A 26,163-nucleotide genomic window follows, 5' to 3' on the forward strand; every position below is an offset into this window, starting at 1 on the left:
CCCCACTCCTCCTCACTGCTCCCCCACTCCTCCTCACTGCTTCCCACATCTCCCCACGTGTCCCCACTCTTCCTCACTGCTCCCTACTGCTCCTCACTGCTCCCCACGTGTCCTCACTGCTCCTCACTGCTCTCCCACTCCTCCTCACTGCTCGTCACTGCTCTCCACGTGTCCTCACTGCTCCTCACTGCTCTCCCACTCCTCCTCACTGCTCCCCCACTCCTCCTCACTGCTCCCCCACTGCTCCTCATTGCTCTCCACATGTCCTCACTGCTCCCCACTGTTCCTCACTGCTCCCTACTGTTCCTCACTGCTCCCCACGTCTCCTCACTCCTCCTCACTGCTCCCCACGTGTCACCACTGCTCCCCCACTCCTCCTCACTGCTCCCCTCTGTTCCTCACTCCTCCTCACTGCTCCTCACTGCTTCCCACTGCTCCCCCACTGTTCCTCACTGCTTCCCACTGCTCCTCACTGCTCCCCACTGCTTCCCACTGCTCCCCACGTCCCCTCACTCCTCCTCACTGCTCTCCACATCTCCCCACGTGTCGCCACTGCTCCCCCACTCCTCCTCACTGCTCCCCTCTGTTCCTCACTCCTCCTCACTGCTCCCCTCTGTTCCTCACTCCTCCTCACTGCTCCTCACTGCTTCCCACTGCTGCTCACTGCTCCCCACTGCTCCCCACTCCTCCTCACTGCTCCCCACTGCTCTCCCACTCCTCCTCACTGCTCCCCACTCCTCCTCACTGCTCCCCACTCCTCCTCAGTGCTCCCCACGTCTCCCCACGTCTCCTCACTCCTCCTCACTGCTCCCCCACTGCTCCCCCACTGTTCCTCACTGCTCCCCACTCCTCCTCACTGCTCCCCATGTGTCCTCACTGCTCCCCACTGTTCCTCACTGCTCCCCACGTCCCCTCACTCCTCCTCACTGCTCCCCCACTCCCGTTACTGCTCCTCACTCCTCCTCACTGCTCTCCACATCTCCCCACGTCTCCCCACTGCTCCCCCACTCCTCCTCACTCCTCCTCACTGCTCCCCACTGCTATTAACTGCTCCCCACGTGTCCTCACTGCTCCTCACTGCTCCTCACTGCTCCCCACTGCTCTTCACTGCTCTCCACATCTCCCCACTCCTCCTCACTGCTCCTCACTGCTCCCCACTCCTCCTCACTGCTCTCCACGTCTCTCCACGTCTCCCCACTGCTCCTCACTCCTCCCAATGTTTCCTCACTGCTCCTCAATGCTATCCACTGCTCCCCACTTTACCTCACATCTCCCCACATCTCCCCATTCCTCCTCAGTGCTCCCCACGCATCCTCACTGCTCCCCACTGTTCCTCACTCCTCCTCACTGCTTCTCACTGCTCCCCATGTTTCCCCACTCCTCCTCACTGCTCCCCACTGTGAAGGGACAGTATGAGTGTGTGTGGGGGGACAGTGTGTGTGGGGCAGAGTGTGAGTGTGTGTGGAGGGACAGTGTGTGAGTATGTGTAGGGCAGTGCATGGGTGTGTGTGGGGCAGAGTGTGATTTTGTGTGCGTATGTGTAGGGCAGTGCGTGAGTGTGTGTGAGGCAGTGTGTGCCCCTCTTGGGTGCAGTTGTGCTGTGTCTGCATTAAGAACAGGCGTGGCCTCAGGACTGTGAACAAAACACCAACAAGAGAGACTGACAGAACAGGTCTGTGTACCTGCTGACCCTTCCCTCCTCTGAAACACAGCACCGTCAGGACCACAAGCTGACACCCACAGACTCACACAGCAGAGAGACGGGACTAGTTCAGGAGGACTAGTACAGACACATTGACTGAACACTCCAGTACATTAACACTGCACTGAGAGAGAGGGGTTAATACAGACACACTGACTGGACACTCCAGTACATTACCACTGCACTGAGAGAGAGGGGTTATTACAGACACACTGACTGGACTGAGATTCAACATAGTAAAACAGCAAGGACGTTTAAGAGGTCAATACAGGACTCTGGGAAAAACAGACACAGGTAGAGAGTAAAGCGAAATAAAATCAGGTTGGTGTGACAGAATTCTGGAGAGATACCACAGCTCCTGGGTGGAGACAGAATCTGAGATCTCCACGGACGCTCACAGCAGGACACCCCCGACATGAGGACAGTGCTCTGTCTGTTCGGCGCAGCTCTGCTCTTCATGGTTGGTAAGTGATGAAAACTGTGTTAATGAACTCATTGACTCTGTTGAAGCTCTGGAGCGTCTTTCCTCTTGGGGACGCGCTCCTGCTGTCCTCCAGTCTCTCGACACCCTGCAGAACCACAGGCAGAGGAAGTGAAGGCTGAGAAGTTTATGTGCAAGAGAGGAAGCAGTTTTTCTACTCTCCCAACGTAGTCTTGAACAGAAAAGACCGTAAAGGGACATGATTCAAGTGTTCAAAGGCCTCGAGGGCAGTGACAAAATCAAGTCAGAGGATCAACAGTGACACATGAACCAGAAGGCACAGGGGGAAACCAAGTGCAGTTAAAACTGATAACAGGAGTCGCATCTTTGCGCAAAGGGTGGTGGGGGTGTGGAACAAGCTGCCCAGCCATGTTGTTGAAAACGATACCCTGGCTTCTCTCAAAATACAGCTGGATGGGATCCTGGGATCAATTAACTCCTAACTACCAAACAAGGCACTGGGTTGTTCTCAATTAAAATATACATAGATTTACATTAGATATACATCATTATTTTTTCTATATAGCAGAATTGATGGGCTTCTTTCATTTGCTGATTGCAGCCAAAACGATTATTCAAATAATTAGATCAACTAAGTAATGACAGGATACGGGGACCAGAACTGGAGCTGTCCATCCTGGAGAGGGACAGGCAGGCTCAGAGTTGGAAATCAGAGATAAACACCAGCTCTGGGACAGGTGACCGGAGTCCTCGTCACAGGTCGTCAGTCGAGAGCTTCAGCTCCTTCCCCGGCTGCCTCACCCACTGCTCTCCTACACAGACAGCGAGTCGGAGATTTAAGGAACACAGATCGACATCAGGGTGACATGTGACACCGCAGAGCTTTGTATCCATCGGCACCATTGACGTCATTCATTATGTCTAATAGCAATACTGCTGCTCCTCCCACAGCTATTGACTACTACCACTGCTCCTCGTACAGATATTACTACTACTACTTCTACAGCTATTACTACTACTGCTAGTACTCCTAAAGCTATTACTACCACCACTACTCCTCCTACAGCTGTTACTGTGACTACTGCTCCTACTCCTCCTACAGCTATTACTACTGCTGCTACTACAGCTGTTACTGTGACTACTGCTACTACTCCTCCTACAGCTATTATTACTACTGCTCCTACTCCTCCTACAGCTATTATTACTACTGCTCCTACTCCTCCTACAGCTATTACTACTGCTGCTACTACAGCTGTTACTGTGACTACTGCTCCTACTCCTCCTACAGCTGTTACTACTGCTGCTACTACAGCTGTTACTGTGACTACTGCTCCTACTCCTCCTACAGCTATTACTACTGCTGCTACTACAGCTGTTACTGTGACTACTGCTCCTACTCCTCCTACAGCTATTACTACTGCTGCTACTACAGCTGTTACTGTGACTACAGCTCCTACTCCTCCTACAGCTATTACTACTGCTGCTACTACAGCTGTTACTGTGACTACTGCTCCTACTCCTCCTACAGCTATTACTACTGCTGCTACTACAGCTGTTACTGTGACTAGTGCTCCTACTCCTCTTACAGCTATTACTACTGCTGCTACTACAGCTGTTACTGTGACTACTGCTCCTACTCCTCCTACAGCTGTTACTGTGACTACTGCTACTACAGCTGTTACTGTGACTACTGCTCCTACTCCTCCTACAGATATTACTACTGCTGCTACTACAGCTGTTACTGTGACTACTGCTCCTACTCCTCCTACAGCTATTACTACTGCTGCTACTACAGCTGTTACTGTGACTACTGCTCCTACTCCTCCTACAGCTATTACTACTGCTGCTACTACAGCTGTTACTGTGACTAGTGCTCCTACTCCTCTTACAGCTATTACTACTGCTGCTACTACAGCTGTTACTGTGACTACTGCTCCTACTCCTCCTACAGCTGTTACTGTGACTACTGCTACTACAGCTGTTACTGTGACTACTGCTCCTACTCCTCCTACAGCTATTACTACTGCTGCTACTACAGCTGTTACTGTCACTACTGCTCCTACTCCTCCTACAGCTGTTACTGTCACTACTGCTCCTACTCCTCCTACAGCTGTTACTGTGACTAGTGCTCCTACTCCTCCTACAGCTATTACTACTGCTGCTACTACAGCTGTTACTGTGACTAGTGCTCCTACTCCTCCTACAGCTATTACTACTGCTGCTACTACAGCTGTTACTGTGACTACTGCTCCTACTCCTCCTACAGCTATTACTACTGCTGCTACTACAGCTGTTACTGTCACTACTGCTCCTACTCCTCCTACAGCTATTACTGTCACTACTGCTCCTACTCCTCCTACAGCTATTACTACTGCTGCTACTACAGCTGTTACTGTCACTACTGCTCCTACTCCTCCTACAGCTATTATTACTACTACTATAGTTGTTACTCTGACTATTGCTACTATTCCTCCTACAGCTAGTATTACTACTGCTACTATAGCTGTTACTGTGACTACTGCTCCTACTCCTCCTACAGCTATTACTACTACTGCTCCTACTCCTCCTACAGCTATTACTACTACTGCTCCTACTTCTTCTACAGCTATTACTACTACTGCTCCTACTCCTCCTACAGCTATTACTACTACTGCTCCTACTCCTCCTACAGCTATTACTACTACTGCTCCTACTCCTCCTACAGCTATTACTACTACTGCTCCTACTCCTCCTACAGCTATTACTACTGCTGCTACTACAGCTGTTACTGTCACTACTGCTCCTACTCCTCCTACAGCTATTACTACTGCTGCTACTACAGCTGTTACTGTGACTACTGCTCCTACTCCTCCTACAGCTATTACTACTGCTGCTACTACAGCTGTTACTGTGACTACTGCTACTACTCCTCCTACAGCTGTTACTACTGCTGCTACTACAGCTGTTACTGTGACTACTGCTCCTACTCCTCCTACAGCTATTACTACTGCTGCTACTACAGCTGTTACTGTGACTACTGCTCCTACTCCTCCTACAGCTGTTACTGTCACTACTGCTCCTACTCCTCCTACAGCTATTACTACTGCTGCTACTACAGCTGTTACTGTGACTACTGCTCCTACTCCTCCTACAGCTATTACTACTGCTGCTACTACAGCTGTTACTGTGACTACTGCTCCTACTCCTCCTACAGCTATTACTACTGCTGCTACTACAGCTGTTACTGTGACTACTGCTCCTACTCCTCCTACAGCTATTACTACTGCTGCTACTACAGCTGTTACTGTCACTACTGCTCCTACTCCTCCTACAGCTATTACTGTCACTACTGTTCCTACTCCTCCTACAGCTATTACTACTGCTACTACAGCTGTTACTGTCACTACTGCTCCTACTCCTCCTACAGCTATTATTACTACTACTATAGTTGTTACTGTGACTATTGCTACTATTCCTCCTACAGCTAGTATTACTACTGCTACTATAGCTGTTACTGTGACTACTGCTCCTACTCCTCCTACAGCTATTACTACTACTGCTCCTACTCCTCCTACAGCTATTACTACTGCTGCTACTACAGCTGTTACCGTCACTACTGCTCCTACTCCTCCTACAGCTATTACTACTGCTGCTACTACAGCTGTTACTGTGACTACTGCTCCTACTCCTCCTACAGCTATTACTACTGCTGCTACTACAGCTGTTACTGTGACTACTGCTACTACTCCTCCTACAGCTGTTACTACTGCTGCTACTACAGCTGTTACTGTGACTACTGCTCCTACTCCTCCTACAGCTATTACTACTGCTGCTACTACAGCTGTTACTGTGACTATTGCTCCTACTCCTCCTACAGCTGTTACTGTCACTACTGCTCCTACTCCTCCTACAGCTATTGCAACTGCTGCTACTACAGCTGTTACTGTGACTACTGCTCCTACTCCTCCTACAGCTATTACTACTGCTGCTACTACAGCTGTTACTGTGACTACTGCTCATACTCCTCCTACAGCTATTACTACTGCTGCTACTACAGCTGTTACTGTGGCTACTGCTCATACTCCTCCTACAGCTATTACTACTGCTGCTACTACAGCTGTTACTGTGACTACTGCTAATACTCCTCCTACAGCTATTACTACTGCTGCTACTACAGCTGTTACTGTGACTACTGCTCATACTCCTCCTACAGCTATTATTACTACTACTATAGTTGTTACTCTGACTATTGCTACTATTCCTCCTACAGCTAGTATTACTACTGCTACTATAGCTGTTACTGTGACTACTGCTCCTACTCCTCCTACAGCTATTACTACTACTGCTCCTACTCCTCCTACAGCTATTACTACTACTGCTCCTACTTCTTCTACAGCTATTACTACTACTGCTCCTACTCCTCCTACAGCTATTACTACTACTGCTCCTACTCCTCCTACAGCTATTACTACTACTGCTCCTACTCCTCCTACAGCTATTACTACTACTGCTCCTACTCCTCCTACAGCTATTACTACTGCTGCTACTACAGCTGTTACTGTCACTACTGCTCCTACTCCTCCTACAGCTATTACTACTGCTGCTACTACAGCTGTTACTGTGACTACTGCTCCTACTCCTCCTACAGCTATTACTACTGCTGCTACTACAGCTGTTACTGTGACTACTGCTACTACTCCTCCTACAGCTGTTACTACTGCTGCTACTACAGCTGTTACTGTGACTACTGCTCCTACTCCTCCTACAGCTATTACTACTGCTGCTACTACAGCTGTTACTGTGACTACTGCTCCTACTCCTCCTACAGCTGTTACTGTCACTACTGCTCCTACTCCTCCTACAGCTATTACTACTGCTGCTACTACAGCTGTTACTGTGACTACTGCTCCTACTCCTCCTACAGCTATTACTACTGCTGCTACTACAGCTGTTACTGTGACTACTGCTCCTACTCCTCCTACAGCTATTACTACTGCTGCTACTACAGCTGTTACTGTGACTACTGCTCCTACTCCTCCTACAGCTATTACTACTGCTGCTACTACAGCTGTTACTGTCACTACTGCTCCTACTCCTCCTACAGCTATTACTGTCACTACTGCTCCTACTCCTCCTACAGCTATTACTACTGCTACTACAGCTGTTACTGTCACTACTGCTCCTACTCCTCCTACAGCTATTATTACTACTACTATAGTTGTTACTGTGACTATTGCTACTATTCCTCCTACAGCTAGTATTACTACTGCTACTATAGCTGTTACTGTGACTACTGCTCCTACTCCTCCTACAGCTATTACTACTACTGCTCCTACTCCTCCTACAGCTATTACTACTGCTGCTACTACAGCTGTTACCGTCACTACTGCTCCTACTCCTCCTACAGCTATTACTACTGCTGCTACTACAGCTGTTACTGTGACTACTGCTCCTACTCCTCCTACAGCTATTACTACTGCTGCTACTACAGCTGTTACTGTGACTACTGCTACTACTCCTCCTACAGCTGTTACTACTGCTGCTACTACAGCTGTTACTGTGACTACTGCTCCTACTCCTCCTACAGCTATTACTACTGCTGCTACTACAGCTGTTACTGTGACTATTGCTCCTACTCCTCCTACAGCTGTTACTGTCACTACTGCTCCTACTCCTCCTACAGCTATTGCAACTGCTGCTACTACAGCTGTTACTGTGACTACTGCTCCTACTCCTCCTACAGCTATTACTACTGCTGCTACTACAGCTGTTACTGTGACTACTGCTCATACTCCTCCTACAGCTATTACTACTGCTGCTACTACAGCTGTTACTGTGGCTACTGCTCATACTCCTCCTACAGCTATTACTACTGCTGCTACTACAGCTGTTACTGTGACTACTGCTAATACTCCTCCTACAGCTATTACTACTGCTGCTACTACAGCTGTTACTGTGACTACTGCTCATACTCCTCCTACAGCTATTACTACTGCTGCTACTACAGCTGTTACTGTGACTACTGCTCATACTCCTCCTACAGCTATTACTACTGCTGCTACTACAGCTGTTACTGTGACTACTGCTCATACTCCTCCTACAGCTATTACTACTGCTGCTACTACAGCTGTTACTGTGACTACTGCTCATACTCCTCCTACAGCTGTTACTGTCACTACTGCTCCTACTCCTCCTACAGCTATTACTACTGCTGCTACTACAGCTGTTACTGTGACTACTGCTCCTACTCCTCCTACAGCTATTACTACTGCTGCTACTACAGCTGTTACTGTGACTACTGCTCCTACTCCTCCTACAGCTATTACTACTGCTGCTACTACAGCTGTTACTGTGACTACTGCTCCTACTCCTCCTACAGCTATTACTACTGCTGCTACTACAGCTGTTACTGTCACTACTGCTCCTACTCCTCCTACAGCTATTACTGTCACTACTGCTCCTACTCCTCCTACAGCTATTACTACTGCTACTACAGCTGTTACTGTCACTACTGCTCCTACTCCTCCTACAGCTATTATTACTACTACTATAGTTGTTACTGTGACTATTGCTACTATTCCTCCTACAGCTAGTATTACTACTGCTACTATAGCTGTTACTGTGACTACTGCTCCTACTCCTCCTACAGCTATTACTACTACTGCTCCTACTCCTCCTACAGCTATTACTACTGCTGCTACTACAGCTGTTACCGTCACTACTGCTCCTACTCCTCCTACAGCTATTACTACTGCTGCTACTACAGCTGTTACTGTGACTACTGCTCCTACTCCTCCTACAGCTATTACTACTGCTGCTACTACAGCTGTTACTGTGACTACTGCTACTACTCCTCCTACAGCTGTTACTACTGCTGCTACTACAGCTGTTACTGTGACTACTGCTCCTACTCCTCCTACAGCTATTACTACTGCTGCTACTACAGCTGTTACTGTGACTATTGCTCCTACTCCTCCTACAGCTGTTACTGTCACTACTGCTCTTACTCCTCCTACAGCTATTGCAACTGCTGCTACTACAGCTGTTACTGTGACTACTGCTCCTACTCCTCCTACAGCTATTACTACTGCTGCTACTACAGCTGTTACTGTGACTACTGCTCATACTCCTCCTACAGCTATTACTACTGCTGCTACTACAGCTGTTACTGTGGCTACTGCTCATACTCCTCCTACAGCTATTACTACTGCTGCTACTACAGCTGTTACTGTGACTACTGCTCATACTCCTCCTACAGCTATTACTACTGCTGCTACTACAGCTGTTACTGTGACTACTGCTCATGCTCCTCCTACAGCTATTACTACTGCTGCTACTACAGCTGTTACTGTGACTACTGCTCATACTCCTCCTACAGCTATTACTACTGCTGCTACTACAGCTGTTACTGTGACTACTGCTCATACTCCTCCTACAGCTATTACTACTGCTGCTACTACAGCTGTTACTGTCACTACTGCTCCTACTACTCCTACAGCTATTACTACTGCTCCTACTCCTTCTACATCTATTACTACTGCTGCGACTACAGCTGTTACTGTCACTACTGCTCCTACTCCTCCTACAGCTATTACTACCGCTGCTACTACAGCTGTTACTGTGACTACTGCTCCTACTCCTCCTAATGCTATTACTACTGCTGCTACTACAGCTGTTACTGTGACTACTGCTCCTACTCCTCCTACAGCTGTTACTGTCACTACTGCTCCTACTCCTCCTACAGCTGTTACTGTCACTACTGCTCCTACTCCTCCTACAGCTATTACTACTGCTGCTACTACAGCTGTTACTGTGACTACTGCTCCTACTCCTCCTACAGCTATTACTACTGCTGCTACTACAGCTGTTACTGTGACTACTGCTACTACTCCTCCTACAGCTGTTACTACTGCTGCTACTACAGCTGTTACTGTGACTACTGCTCCTACTCCTCCTACAGCTATTACTACTGCTGCTACTACAGCTGTTACTGTGACTAGTGCTCCTACTCCTCCTACAGCTATTACTACTGCTGCTACTACAGCTGTTACTGTGACTACTGCTCCTACTCCTCCTACAGCTATTACTACTGCTGCTACTACAGCTGTTACTGTCACTACTGCTCCTACTCCTCCTACAGCTGTTACTGTCACTACTGCTCCTACTCCTCCTACAGCTGTTACTGTCACTACTGCTCCTACTCCTCCTACAGCTATTACTACTGCTGCTACTACAGCTGTTACTGTGACTACTGCTCCTACTCCTTCTACAGCTATTACTACTGCTGCTACTACAGCTGTTACTGTGACTACTGCTCCTACTCCTCCTACAGCTATTACTACTGCTGCTACTACAGCTGTTACTGTGACTACTGCTCCTACTCCTCCTACAGCTGTTACTGTGACTACTGCTCCTACTCCTCCTACAGCTGTTACTGTCACTACTGCTCCTACTCCTCCTACAGCTATTACTACTACTGCTCCTACTCCTCCTACAGCTATTACTACTGCTGCTACTACTGCTCCTACTCCTCCTACAGCTATTACTACTGCTGCTACTACAGCTGTTACTGTGACTACTGCTACTACTCCTCCTACAGCTGTTACTACTGCTGCTACTACAGCTGTTACTGTGACTACTGCTCCTACTCCTCCTACAGCTATTACTACTGCTGCTACTACAGCTGTTACTGTGACTACTGCTCCTACTCCTCCTACAGCTATTACTACTGCTGCTACTACAGCTGTTACTGTGACTACTGCTCCTACTCCTCCTACAGCTGTTACTGTCACTACTGCTCCTACTCCTCCTACAGCTGTTACTGTCACTACTGCTCCTACTCCTCCTACAGCTATTACTACTGCTGCTACTACAGCTGTTACTGTGACTACTGCTCCTACTCCTTCTACAGCTATTACTACTGCTGCTACTACAGCTGTTACTGTGACTACTGCTCCTACTCCTCCTACAGCTATTACTACTGCTGCTACTACAGCTGTTACTGTGACTACTGCTCCTACTCCTCCTACAGCTGTTACTGTGACTACTGCTCCTACTCCTCCTACAGCTGTTACTGTCACTACTGCTCCTACTCCTCCTACAGCTATTACTACTACTGCTCCTACTCCTCCTACAGCTATTACTACTGCTGCTACTACAGCTGTTACTGTGACTACTGCTCCTACTCTTCCTACAGCTATTACTACTGCTGCTACTACAGCTGTTACTGTGACTACTGCTACTACTCCTCCTACAGCTGTTACTACTGCTGCTACTACAGCTGTTACTGTGACTACTGCTCCTACTCCTCCTACAGCTATTACTACTGCTGCTACTACAGCTGTTACTGTGACTACTGCTCCTACTCCTCCTACAGCTATTACTACTGCTGCTACTACAGCTGTTACTGTGACTACTGCTCCTACTCCTCCTACAGCTGTTACTGTCACTACTGCTCCTACTCCTCCTACAGCTGTTACTGTCACTACTGCTCCTACTCCTCCTACAGCTATTACTACTGCTGCTACTACAGCTGTTACTGTGACTACTGCTCCTACTCCTTCTACAGCTATTACTACTGCTGCTACTACAGCTGTTACTGTGACTACTGCTCCTACTCCTCCTACAGCTATTACTACTGCTGCTACTACAGCTGTTACTGTGACTACTGCTCCTACTCCTCCTACAGCTATTACTACTGCTGCTACTACAGCTGTTACTGTGACTACTGCTCCTACTCCTCCTACAGCTGTTACTGTCACTACTGCTCCTACTCCTCCTACAGCTGTTACTGTCACTACTGCTCCTACTCCTCCTACAGCTATTACTACTGCTGCTACTACAGCTGTTACTGTGACTACTGCTCCTACTCCTCCTACAGCTATTACTACTGCTGCTACTACAGCTGTTACTGTGACTACTGCTCCTACTCCTCCTACAGCTATTACTACTACTGCTCCTACTCCTCCTACAGCTATTACTACTGCTGCTACTACAGCTGTTACCGTCACTACTGCTCCTACTCCTCCTACAGCTATTACTACTGCTGCTACTACAGCTGTTACTGTGACTACTGCTCCTACTCCTCCTACAGCTATTACTACTGCTGCTACTACAGCTGTTACTGTGACTACTGCTACTACTCCTCCTACAGCTGTTACTACTGCTGCTACTACAGCTGTTACTGTGACTACTGCTCCTACTCCTCCTACAGCTATTACTACTGCTGCTACTACAGCTGTTACTGTGACTATTGCTCCTACTCCTCCTACAGCTGTTACTGTCACTACTGCTCTTACTCCTCCTACAGCTATTGCAACTGCTGCTACTACAGCTGTTACTGTGACTACTGCTCCTACTCCTCCTACAGCTATTACTACTGCTGCTACTACAGCTGTTACTGTGACTACTGCTCATACTCCTCCTACAGCTATTACTACTGCTGCTACTACAGCTGTTACTGTGGCTACTGCTCATACTCCTCCTACAGCTATTACTACTGCTGCTACTACAGCTGTTACTGTGACTACTGCTCATACTCCTCCTACAGCTATTACTACTGCTGCTACTACAGCTGTTACTGTGACTACTGCTCATGCTCCTCCTACAGCTATTACTACTGCTGCTACTACAGCTGTTACTGTGACTACTGCTCATACTCCTCCTACAGCTATTACTACTGCTGCTACTACAGCTGTTACTGTGACTACTGCTCATACTCCTCCTACAGCTATTACTACTGCTGCTACTACAGCTGTTACTGTCACTACTGCTCCTACTACTCCTACAGCTATTACTACTGCTCCTACTCCTTCTACATCTATTACTACTGCTGCGACTACAGCTGTTACTGTCACTACTGCTCCTACTCCTCCTACAGCTATTACTACCGCTGCTACTACAGCTGTTACTGTGACTACTGCTCCTACTCCTCCTACAGCTATTACTACTGCTGCTACTACAGCTGTTACTGTGACTACTGCTCCTACTCCTCCTACAGCTGTTACTGTCACTACTGCTCCTACTCCTCCTACAGCTGTTACTGTCACTACTGCTCCTACTCCTCCTACAGCTATTACTACTGCTGCTACTACAGCTGTTACTGTGACTACTGCTCCTACTCCTCCTACAGCTATTACTACTGCTGCTACTACAGCTGTTACTGTGACTACTGCTACTACTCCTCCTACAGCTGTTACTACTGCTGCTACTACAGCTGTTACTGTGACTACTGCTCCTACTCCTCCTACAGCTATTACTACTGCTGCTACTACAGCTGTTACTGTGACTAGTGCTCCTACTCCTCCTACAGCTATTACTACTGCTGCTACTACAGCTGTTACTGTGACTACTGCTCCTACTCCTCCTACAGCTATTACTACTGCTGCTACTACAGCTGTTACTGTGACTACTGCTCCTACTCCTCCTACAGCTGTTACTGTGACTACTGCTCCTACTCCTCCTACAGCTGTTACTGTCACTACTGCTCCTACTCCTCCTACAGCTATTACTACTGCTGCTACTACAGCTGTTACTGTGACTACTGCTCCTACTCCTCCTACAGCTATTACTACTGCTGCTACTACAGCTGTTACTGTGACTACTGCTACTACTCCTCCTACAGCTGTTACTACTGCTGCTACTACAGCTGTTACTGTGACTACTGCTCCTACTCCTCCTACAGCTATTACTACTGCTGCTACTACAGCTGTTACTGTGACTACTGCTCCTACTCCTCCTACAGCTATTACTACTGCTGCTACTACAGCTGTTACTGTGACTACTGCTCCTACTCCTCCTACAGCTGTTACTGTCACTACTGCTCCTACTCCTCCTACAGCTGTTACTGTCACTACTGCTCCTACTCCTCCTACAGCTATTACTACTGCTGCTACTACAGCTGTTACTGTGACTACTGCTCCTACTCCTTCTACAGCTATTACTACTGCTGCTACTACAGCTGTTACTGTGACTACTGCTCCTACTCCTCCTACAGCTATTACTACTGCTGCTACTACAGCTGTTACTGTGACTACTGCTCCTACTCCTCCTACAGCTATTACTACTGCTGCTACTACAGCTGTTACTGTGACTACTGCTCCTACTCCTCCTACAGCTGTTACTGTCACTACTGCTCCTACTCCTCCTACAGCTATTACTACTGCTGCTACTACAGCTGTTACTGTGACTACTGCTCCTACTCCTTCTACAGCTATTACTACTGCTGCTACTACAGCTGTTACTGTGACTACTGCTCCTACTCCTCCTACAGCTATTACTACTGCTGCTACTACAGCTGTTACTGTGACTACTGCTCCTACTCCTCCTACAGCTGTTACTGTGACTACTGCTCCTACTCCTCCTACAGCTGTTACTGTCACTACTGCTCCTACTCCTCCTACAGCTATTACTACTACTGCTCCTACTCCTCCTACAGCTATTACTACTGCTGCTACTACTGCTCCTACTCCTCCTACAGCTATTACTACTGCTGCTACTACAGCTGTTACTGTGACTACTGCTACTACTCCTCCTACAGCTGTTACTACTGCTGCTACTACAGCTGTTACTGTGACTACTGCTCCTACTCCTCCTACAGCTATTACTACTGCTGCTACTACAGCTGTTACTGTGACTACTGCTCCTACTCCTCCTACAGCTATTACTACTGCTGCTACTACAGCTGTTACTGTGACTACTGCTCCTACTCCTCCTACAGCTGTTACTGTCACTACTGCTCCTACTCCTCCTACAGCTGTTACTGTCACTACTGCTCCTACTCCTCCTACAGCTATTACTACTGCTGCTACTACAGCTGTTACTGTGACTACTGCTCCTACTCCTTCTACAGCTATTACTACTGCTGCTACTACAGCTGTTACTGTGACTACTGCTCCTACTCCTCCTACAGCTATTACTACTGCTGCTACTACAGCTGTTACTGTGACTACTGCTCCTACTCCTCCTACAGCTGTTACTGTGACTACTGCTCCTACTCCTCCTACAGCTGTTACTGTCACTACTGCTCCTACTCCTCCTACAGCTATTACTACTACTGCTCCTACTCCTCCTACAGCTATTACTACTGCTGCTACTACAGCTGTTACTGTGACTACTGCTCCTACTCTTCCTACAGCTATTACTACTGCTGCTACTACAGCTGTTACTGTGACTACTGCTACTACTCCTCCTACAGCTGTTACTACTGCTGCTACTACAGCTGTTACTGTGACTACTGCTCCTACTCCTCCTACAGCTATTACTACTGCTGCTACTACAGCTGTTACTGTGACTACTGCTCCTACTCCTCCTACAGCTATTACTACTGCTGCTACTACAGCTGTTACTGTGACTACTGCTCCTACTCCTCCTACAGCTGTTACTGTCACTACTGCTCCTACTCCTCCTACAGCTGTTACTGTCACTACTGCTCCTACTCCTCCTACAGCTATTACTACTGCTGCTACTACAGCTGTTACTGTGACTACTGCTCCTACTCCTTCTACAGCTATTACTACTGCTGCTACTACAGCTGTTACTGTGACTACTGCTCCTACTCCTCCTACAGCTATTACTACTGCTGCTACTACAGCTGTTACTGTGACTACTGCTCCTACTCCTCCTACAGCTATTACTACTGCTGCTACTACAGCTGTTACTGTGACTACTGCTCCTACTCCTCCTACAGCTGTTACTGTCACTACTGCTCCTACTCCTCCTACAGCTGTTACTGTCACTACTGCTCCTACTCCTCCTACAGCTATTACTACTGCTGCTACTACAGCTGTTACTGTGACTACTGCTCCTACTCCTCCTACAGCTATTACTACTGCTGCTACTACAGCTGTTACTGTGACTACTGCTCCTACTCCTCCTACAGCTATTACTACTACTGCTCCTACTCCTCCTACAGCTATTACTACTGCTGCTACTACAGCTGTTACCGTCACTACTGCTCCTACTCCTCCTACAGCTATTACTACTGCTGCTACTACAGCTGTTACTGTGACTACTGCTCCTACTCCTCCTACAGCTATTACTACTGCTGCTACTACAGCTGTTACTGTGACTACTGCTACTACTCCTCCTACAGCTGTTACTACTGCTGCTACTACAGCTGTTACTGTGACTACTGCTCCTACTCCTCCTACAGCTATTACTACTGCTGCTACTACAGCTGTTACTGTGACTATTGCTCCTACTCCTCCTACAGCTGTTACTGTCACTACTGCTCTTACTCCTCCTACAGCTATTGCAACTGCTGCTACTACAGCTGTTACTGTGACTACTGCTCCTACTCCTCCTACAGCTATTACTACTGCTGCTACTACAGCTGTTACTGTGACTACTGCTCATACTCCTCCTACAGCTATTACTACTGCTGCTACTACAGCTGTTACTGTGGCTACTGCTCATACTCCTCCTACAGCTATTACTACTGCTGCTACTACAGCTGTTACTGTGACTACTGCTCATACTCCTCCTACAGCTATTACTACTGCTGCTACTACAGCTGTTACTGTGACTACTGCTCATGCTCCTCCTACAGCTATTACTACTGCTGCTACTACAGCTGTTACTGTGACTACTGCTCATACTCCTCCTACAGCTATTACTACTGCTGCTACTACAGCTGTTACTGTGACTACTGCTCATACTCCTCCTACAGCTATTACTACTGCTGCTACTACAGCTGTTACTGTCACTACTGCTCCTACTACTCCTACAGCTATTACTACTGCTCCTACTCCTTCTACATCTATTACTACTGCTGCGACTACAGCTGTTACTGTCACTACTGCTCCTACTCCTCCTACAGCTATTACTACCGCTGCTACTACAGCTGTTACTGTGACTACTGCTCCTACTCCTCCTACAGCTATTACTACTGCTGCTACTACAGCTGTTACTGTGACTACTGCTCCTACTCCTCCTACAGCTGTTACTGTGACTACTGCTCCTACTCCTCCTACAGCTATTACTACTGCTGCTACTACAGCTGTTACTGTGACTACTGCTCCTACTCCTCCTACAGCTGTTACTGTCACTACTGCTCCTACTCCTCCTACAGCTGTTACTGTCACTACTGCTCCTACTCCTCCTACAGCTATTACTACTGCTGCTACTACAGCTGTTACTGTGACTACTGCTCCTACTCCTCCTACAGCTATTACTACTGCTGCTACTACAGCTGTTACTGTGACTACTGCTACTACTCCTCCTACAGCTGTTACTACTGCTGCTACTACAGCTGTTACTGTGACTACTGCTCCTACTCCTCCTACAGCTATTACTACTGCTGCTACTACAGCTGTTACTGTGACTAGTGCTCCTACTCCTCCTACAGCTATTACTACTGCTGCTACTACAGCTGTTACTGTGACTACTGCTCCTACTCCTCCTACAGCTATTACTACTGCTGCTACTACAGCTGTTACTGTGACTACTGCTCCTACTCCTCCTACAGCTGTTACTGTGACTACTGCTCCTACTCCTCCTACAGCTGTTACTGTCACTACTGCTCCTACTCCTCCTACAGCTATTACTACTGCTGCTACTACAGCTGTTACTGTGACTACTGCTCCTACTCCTCCTACAGCTATTACTACTGCTGCTACTACAGCTGTTACTGTGACTACTGCTACTACTCCTCCTACAGCTGTTACTACTGCTGCTACTACAGCTGTTACTGTGACTACTGCTCCTACTCCTCCTACAGCTATTACTACTGCTGCTACTACAGCTGTTACTGTGACTACTGCTCCTACTCCTCCTACAGCTATTACTACTGCTGCTACTACAGCTGTTACTGTGACTACTGCTCCTACTCCTCCTACAGCTGTTACTGTCACTACTGCTCCTACTCCTCCTACAGCTGTTACTGTCACTACTGCTCCTACTCCTCCTACAGCTATTACTACTGCTGCTACTACAGCTGTTACTGTGACTACTGCTCCTACTCCTTCTACAGCTATTACTACTGCTGCTACTACAGCTGTTACTGTGACTACTGCTCCTACTCCTCCTACAGCTATTACTACTGCTGCTACTACAGCTGTTACTGTGACTACTGCTCCTACTCCTCCTACAGCTATTACTACTGCTGCTACTACAGCTGTTACTGTGACTACTGCTCCTACTCCTTCTACAGCTATTACTACTGCTGCTACTACAGCTGTTACTGTGACTACTGCTCCTACTCCTTCTACAGCTATTACTACTGCTGCTACTACAGCTGTTACTGTCACTATTACTACTCCCCCTAAAGCTATTACTTCTACTGCTATTACTCTTCCTACAACTATTACTACTACCACTACAGCTATTAATGAACCTTCTGCTACTCCTCCTATAGTTATAGCTACTGCTTTTACCGCTGTTAATAGTTATTACTACTACAACAGGTATTAATTCTGCTACAAATATTCCTTTTACTATTCCTATTACTACTATTGACATTACTATAACTACTGCTACAATTATTACTGCTGCTTAAATTACTATAGTTGCAATTATTACCACTGGTAATACTACATGTGCTACTGATAGTATTATTACTTCTGCTGATATTATTACTACTGCTGTAATTATTACTGCTGCTTACTTTATATTTATATTGTTGCAATTATCACTAATGCTTATATTACAACTGCTACTGATATTAATTCTGCTGATATTATTATTACTACTGCTACAGCAATTATTACTGCTGCTTACATTACTATTGTAATTATTACTACTGTGAATACTATAACTGCTACTGATAGTACTATTACATCCGCTGATATTGTTACTACTGACAATTATCACAACTGCTCATACTACAACTGCTGCTGATATTATTATTACTCCTGCTGATATTTCTATTACTACTGCTATTAATTATTACTGCTGATTACATTACTAGATATTACTTTAAGTAGCGTTATCAAGCCATTATGAACATAGCCATTAGGGTTGAGGGATCAAGTAAGAAGGATCCGAGCATGAGCTCACAAGTTCGGCCAATGTTCCTCCATAGCCTGGTTCAGACTCCTTCCACACAGAGGGAGGGAAACAATGTGAGGCTGGCTCATTCCCAGCATGCTCCACTGCTCCCAGCATGCAAGATGTGATGATGTCATTAACAGCCGGCCCTGCAGGCAGCTATTATCCACAGTTCAAACGGACTACTGTGCCTCTGGATCGTGTTCTTTTGGCAAACGTGGAGGTAATACTGCTGTCTGTGGCTCCAGTGTTTCACCAGCGGTTTGTCTTTCATTGTGTTTTTCAGGGACTGACGCTCAGAGCAGTGGTGAGTCCTGACTCCGATGTGCTCTAAGAGAGAGGCCGTTGGCCGACGCGCAGCGCACTTCAGTCTCTGTACTTAGAGACACTAAATGGAGTGAATATCGTTTATTGCCCTTAATTTCACAACAGAGCCTTCTCGTACGTGGTACACTATGTGAGAGTTGGGGTACAGCAGCTGGAGAACAGGAGATTAGGGGTACAGCACACAACGCAACGGGAGGTGCAGGAGATTTGGGGGACTGCACACATTACAGCTGGGGTATGGGATAGTTGGGGTACAGCACACACTGCAGCTGGGGTACAGGAGAGTCAAGGTACAGCACAATCACAGCAGAGGTACAAGATGTGGATGACAGCAAACTCTAAAAAAGGGGTACAGGAGTGTTGAGGTACAGTGCACACCACAGCAGGGGTACACAATAGCTGGGGTACAGGAATTGCTGCAGGGGGACAGGAGAGTCAGGCTACAGTGATCCCCTTCTGTAGATGTCATGCTCACATCATGAATTGTGAATTCATTTTGAAAAAACCAAGAGAAATGTCCAACTTCCTTCCAGTGTGTGGACGGGCACCCCTCAACACCCGCATCGTAGGGGGCCAGTCTGCCCTGGAGGGCTACTGGCCCTGGCAGGCCAGCCTGCAGCTGAGGGGGAGTCACAGTTGTGGAGGGTCTCTGATCAACAATCAGTGGGTGCTGTCTGCTGCGCACTGCTTCGCAGGGTAAGGAGACACAAGAACATCTGACCTACCCATGAAATAAATGTAAGAGCTATTCTAACTACAGGATGACACCTGTCACTGACACCAACACTTTCCCTGTAGTATCATTGTCAACCCTGAGGAACCGGACCGCTGGTGACAGGAGACAGACTAACACTGTACTGGGACACTAGACTGTAAAAAGGCTCCGTCCTTCAGATGAGACGTAAAACCGAGGTCCTGACTCTCTGTGGTCATTAAAAATCCCAGGGTGTCTCTTGAAAGGAGTAGGGGTGTTACCCCCGTGTCCTGGTGAAAATTCACCCTGTTCTTTACCCATCGTGGCCTCCTAATAACCCCCCTCTCTGAACTGGCTCCAACACTCTGCTCTCCTCCCCACTGAGAGCTGCTGTGTGTGAGCAGACTGGAGCTTCATCCAGGTGGGGGGACACACTGGTGGCGGTAGTGGGATTCCCCATTACCTGTAAAGAGCTCTGAGTGGAGAGTCCAGAAAAGCGCTATGTAAGTGTGAGGAATTATTATGAATCATTATTATTAACACTCACAACTGCTCTCTCTGTGCAGAAGCAGCGTTCCCAGTAGCTGGATGGTGTATCTGGGCTGGCTGAAGTTGTCTCTGGCCAGCACTAACGGAGTAGCCAAAAGTGTCCAGCAGATCATTGTTCACCCAAGCTACAACCCCACTACCTTCAACAACGACGTCGCCCTGCTGAAGCTGAGCAGCCCCGTCTCCTTCACCAGCTACATCCAGCCCATCTGTCTGGCCGACAGCGGCAGCTCCTTCTACACTGGGACCAGCTGCTGGGTCACTGGCTATGGCACGACTGCAGAGGGAGGTGAGTCCCCACTGCTGCCAGGGCTGAGCAGACCAACCGGACCCGAAGAACGGCAGAGCAGAAACAGACCTGCACGCTGAAGACAGAACCAGAGCAGCACAGCAGCTGCATCTTCCAGAGTCTGTGTCGCTTTAGGCCACCACAGGGGGGCCTTAGGACACTCCATCCATCCATCTATCCCTCCATTTTCTAAGGGCTCCATCCAACTCAGGGTCGCTGGGGAGACAGAGCCCCTCCCAGCAAGCAACAGGAAAAAGGCTGGGTACACCCTGGACAGGACACCAGTCCTTCACAGGGCACACACACTCACAACAGGGCCAATTTAGCCAGCAGCCATGTCGCCCTGCAGCTCAGCACAGGCAGCGCCACTGGAGCTCAGCAGGAGTGAGTCTGGTCAGTACCTGGCTGGGAGACTCCTGGGAAAGCTGAGGCTGCTGCTGGGAGAGGTGTTAGAGGGGCCAGTAGGGGATCTAGGGTTGTTCCAGATATCTGCGCTAGAGACTGACTGAACCACCTGGCTGTGGGGTATTGAGACCCACATAGACTAAGGTTGCTGCTGGAAGAGGTGGTATTGGAACCAATAGGCTGCACTCACCCTGCAGTCTATGTGGGTCCTGATGCCACAGTATAGTGACGGGGACACTAGACTGTAAAAAGGCGCCGTCCTTCAGATGAGACATAAAACTGAGGTCCTGACTGTCTGTGGTCATTAAAAATCCCAGGGCGTCTCTCGAAAAGAGTAGGGGTGTCATCCCGACATCCTGGCCAAATTTCCCCCTGGTCTTTACCCATCATGGCCTCCTAATAACCCCCCTCTCTGAACTGGCTTCATCGCTCTGCTCTCCTCCCCACTGAGAGCTGCTGTGTGTGAGCAGACTGGAGCTTCATCCAGGTGGGGGGGACACACTGGTGGAGGAAGTGGGATTCCCCATTTCCTGTAAAGAGCTTTGAGTGGAGTGTCCAGAAAAGTGCTATTAAGTGTGAGGATTTATTTATTTAATTTTCCCAGAAGCCAATTAACCCACCGGCCTGTCTTTGGACTGTGGGAGAAAACTCAAGCGAATATGTAGAGATCATACAAATCCCACACAGACAGCACCCCGAGGTCTGGGACTGAGCCCGGGGCCCTGGCGCAGTGAGGCTGCATTGCTAACCACTGTCCTCCTTGGGGACACTCCAGACAGAATATAACAGAACACATTCGACTCATAGACTCACAGAGCAATGAGATGCAGATGGTTTTCTACAAGCTGGCCGAGCACACAACAGGGAGGGACTCCCCTGCAGATACCCTCAGCACTCGCTGGGGAAAGAGGTGACCGGGAGCCTCTCGTCTCTTGCAGGCTCTTTGCCACAACAAGGTGCCCTGCAGGAGGTGCAGCTGCCAGTGATTGGAAACCAGGAGTGCAGATGCCTGAACTCTGAATACAACATCACCAGTAACATGATCTGCGTTGGACTGAGACAGGGGGGCAAAGACTCCTGCCAGGTAGCACAGGCACAGCCTGCCTGCCTCTGAGATTCTGTCCTCTCTTCTGCTTCTTACTCTTTCAGAATTTGTGTGATATTTAAATTGTAAAATGTGTATACGAGTCTGTATTAGTTTTAATACAATCTATACAGTATTACTGTCTGTATTAATCTCTCTGTCTGAGGAGTGTCTCTGCAGTCTGTATTAATATATACTGGGGCATGAGGACCCACACAGAACTGCAGGGTGAGCTGTGGGGTGTGGGGTGACATAAATGCTGGCTATATGACTCCTACTGAATATGTACTAGGGTCTGTATTCATCTCTCTGTGTGAGGAGTGTCTCTAGGGTCTGTATTAGGGTCTGTATTAATATCTCTGTGTGAGGAGTGTCTCTGGGGTCTGTATTAATCTTTCTGTCTGAGGAGTGTCTCTGGGGTCTGTATGAGGGTCTGTATTAATCTCTCTGTGTGAGGAGTGTCTCTGGGGTCTGTATTAGGGTCTGTATTAATCTCTCTGTGTGTGGAGTGTCTCTGGGTCTGTATTAATTTCCCTGTGTGAGGAGTGTCTCTGGGGTTTGTATTAGGGTCTGTACTAATCTCTCTGTGTGAGGAGTGTCTCTGGGGTCTGTATTAATCTCTCCGTGTGAGGAGTGTCTCTGGGGTCTGTATTAGGGTCTGTATTAATCTCTCTGTGTGTGGAGTGTCTCTGGGTCTGTATTAATTTCCCTCTGTGAGGAGTGTCTCTGGGGTCTGTATGAGGATCTGTATGTAAGGTGTGTGTCTGAATTAGGTTTATATGTGACTCTCTGAATTCTGTTTGTCCCTGGAGTCTTTTTAGTCTCTGTTTTTAGATTCAGGGAGTTTAGTTAATCAAAGATTAGTCAATCAATCATGACTGGAAGTTCATAATACATCATAATACCGTACCAGCAAAACTAGTGCTCACTTTAACATGCTGCACTTAACCCTGAAACTAGCGGTGAGAAGGTGACACATACATAATGAATGTTTAACATAAAGATCGTGTAAATAACCCAGAAGCAGACTACTGTACATGCACCGTTGAGCTCAGCAGCTGAATCCTACCCAGGCAAGATAACCTGAAATGAAAGACAAAGATCTGAAAAACCACCCGACAACCTCTCCTCCCACTCCCTCTCTCTGCAGGGAGACTCCGGAGGCCCCCTGGTGTCCAAGCAGAGCTCCGTCTGGGTCCAGGCTGGTATTGTGAGCTTTGGACAGGGCTGTGCCCGGCCCAATCTCCCTGGGGTGTACACCCGCGTGTCCCAGTACAAGGCCTGGATCCAGGCCCAGATCGGCTCTTCCCCGGCGCCGGGGTTCGTGACCTACACGTCCTCCGGCATCAACACCGACAGCTCCTACAAGTGCACCGCGTGCTCACCCGCCATCGCGCCCCTGGCGCTGCTGCTGGCGGCCGGACTGCCCGCGCTGCTGTAACTCACGCCGAACACCGACGACGGAAGTGTACCGCAGTGTGCTGCAGTGAGCGCTAGTGCTGCTGGTACTGTGTTATGAGGGGTTCTTTCATCAGTAAACTTCAAATCATGATTAATTGACTAGTTTTGTTTTTTTATCTGCTGAGCTCCCTGACTCTAAAAAGACTCCAGGGACAAACAGAACACAGTGAGCCCCATATAACCCTAATTCAGATTCACACCTCACAATGAGAGATTAATAAAGATCGTAATACAGACCCCAGAGACACTCCTCACACAGATAGATCAATACAGACCCTAATACAGAACCCAGAGACACTCCTCACACAGAGAGATGAATACAGACCCTAATACAGACCCGAGATACTCCTCACACAGAGAGATTAATATAGATCCTAATACAGACCCCAGAGACACTCCTCACACAGAGAGATGAATACAGACCCTAATACAGACCCGAGATACTCCTCACACAGAGAGATTAATATAGATCCTAATACAGACCCCAGAGACACTCCTCACACAGAGATGAATACAGACCCTAATACAGACCCCAGAGACACTCCTCACACAGATAGATCAATACAGACCCTAATACAGACCCCAGAGACACTCCTCACATAGAGAGATGAATACAGACCCTAATACAGACCCGAGATACTCCTCACACAGAGAGATTAATATAGATCCTAATACAGACCCCAGAGACACTCCTTACACAGAAATGAATACAGACCCTAATATAGACCCCAGAGACACTCCTCACACAGATAGATCAATACAGACCCTAATACAGACCCCACAGACACTCCTCACACAGAGATATGAACACAGACCCTAATACAGACCCCAGAGACACTCCTCACACAGAGAGATGAATACAGACCCTAATACAGACCCGAGATACTCCTCACACAGAGAGATTAATAAAGACCCCAGAGAGACTCCTCACACAGAGTGATTAATACAGACCCTCATACAGACCCCAGAGACACTCCTCACACAGAGACTAATGCAGACCTGAGACACTCCTCACACAGAGATTAATACAGACCCCAGAGACACTCCTCACACAGAGAGATTAATACAGACCCCCGTGACACTCCTCAGAGATTAATACAGACCCTCATACAGACCCCAGAGACACTCCTCACACAGAGAGATTAATACAGACCGCAGAGACGCTCCTCACACAGAGATTAATACAGACCCTAATACAGACCCCCGTGACACTCCTCACACAGTGATTAATACAGACCCCAGAGACGCTCCTCACACAGAGAGATTAATACAGACCCCCGTGACACTCCTCAGAGATTAATACAGACCCTCATACAGACCCCAGAGACACTCCTCACACAGAGAGATTAATACAGACCCTCATACAGACCCCAGAGACACTCCTCACAGAGAGATTAATACAGACCCTCACACAGACCCCAGAGACACTCCTCACAGAGAGATTAATACAGAACCTCATACAGACCCCAGAGACACTCCTCACACAGAGATTAATACAGACCCTAATACATATAGGAGTCATATAGCCAGCAGCTATGTCACCCCACACCTCACAATTGACAGACACACAGCTCAGTGGGTGTGACCCTGGCCAGTACCTGGATGGGAGAATCCTGGGAAAGCTAAGGTTGCAGCAGGAAGAGATATTAGGGCCAGTAGGGGTGCTCACCGTGCAGTTCTGTGTGGGTCATCATGCCCCAGTATAGCGACAGGGATACTAAACTATGAGAAGGCTCAATCCTTCGGATGAGACGTAAAACCGAGGTTCTGACTCTCTGTTGTCATTAAAAATCCCAGGGTGTTTCTCGAAGAGTAGGGGTGTTACCCCTGTGTCCTGGCCAAATTTCCCCCTGGTCTTTACCCATCATGGCCTCCTAATAACCCCCCTCCCTGAACTGGCTCCATCACTCTGCTCTCCTCCCCACTGAGAGCTGCTGTGTGTGAGCAGACTGGAGCATCATTCAGGTGGGGGGGGGACACTGGAGGGGATCCCCATGACCTGTGAAAAACTTTGAGTGTACAGAAAAGTGCCATAGTGCAAGTAAGGAATTATTACAGACCCCAGAGACACTCCTTACATACATAAATTCAGTCTCCAATATATTGTTCAGTCTCCAATGTTATGCAAGAAATGTGGTACTAAGGGCTTTTAATTAATGCTTCCCCTTCTACACAGATTCCAGAATTTAAATATCACACCAGTTATGAAAGAATAAGAAACAGGAGGAAAGCCACAGTAACACAG

General features: G+C 47.9%; 1 protein-coding gene across 1 annotated transcript; it reads left to right on the forward strand.

Annotated features, from left to right (window-relative positions):
• Window positions 1-1,691: 1,691 nt before the first annotated feature.
• On the forward strand, window positions 1,692-24,017 carry LOC102697077 (serine protease 33-like). Its single transcript, XM_015339419.2, has 6 exons — window positions 1,692-2,166; window positions 19,396-19,416; window positions 19,970-20,132; window positions 20,697-20,968; window positions 22,312-22,457; window positions 23,608-24,017. Exons 1-6 carry the CDS (start codon window positions 2,118-2,120, stop codon window positions 23,896-23,898), a joined length of 942 nt encoding a protein of 313 aa, XP_015194905.2. The 5' UTR covers window positions 1,692-2,117; the 3' UTR covers window positions 23,899-24,017.
• The last annotated feature ends 2,146 nt before the right edge of the window (window positions 24,018-26,163 follow it).

Source organism: Lepisosteus oculatus, chromosome 4, assembly GCF_040954835.1.
Source record: "Lepisosteus oculatus isolate fLepOcu1 chromosome 4, fLepOcu1.hap2, whole genome shotgun sequence".
In the NCBI taxonomy this organism is placed as follows: domain Eukaryota; kingdom Metazoa; phylum Chordata; class Actinopteri; order Semionotiformes; family Lepisosteidae; genus Lepisosteus; species Lepisosteus oculatus.

Bases quoted from the DNA above. Each gene is read 5' to 3' on its own strand.
- LOC102697077 (XM_015339419.2), top strand. From the start codon at position 2,118: ATGAGGACAGTGCTCTGTCTGTTCGGCGCAGCTCTGCTCTTCATGGTT. The intron at 2,167-19,395 runs GTAAGTGATGAA...TGTGTTTTTCAG, and splicing joins AGCTCTGCTCTTCATGGTTG to GGACTGACGCTCAGAGCAGT. The intron at 20,969-22,311 runs GTGAGTCCCCAC...CGTCTCTTGCAG, and splicing joins TGGCACGACTGCAGAGGGAG to GCTCTTTGCCACAACAAGGT.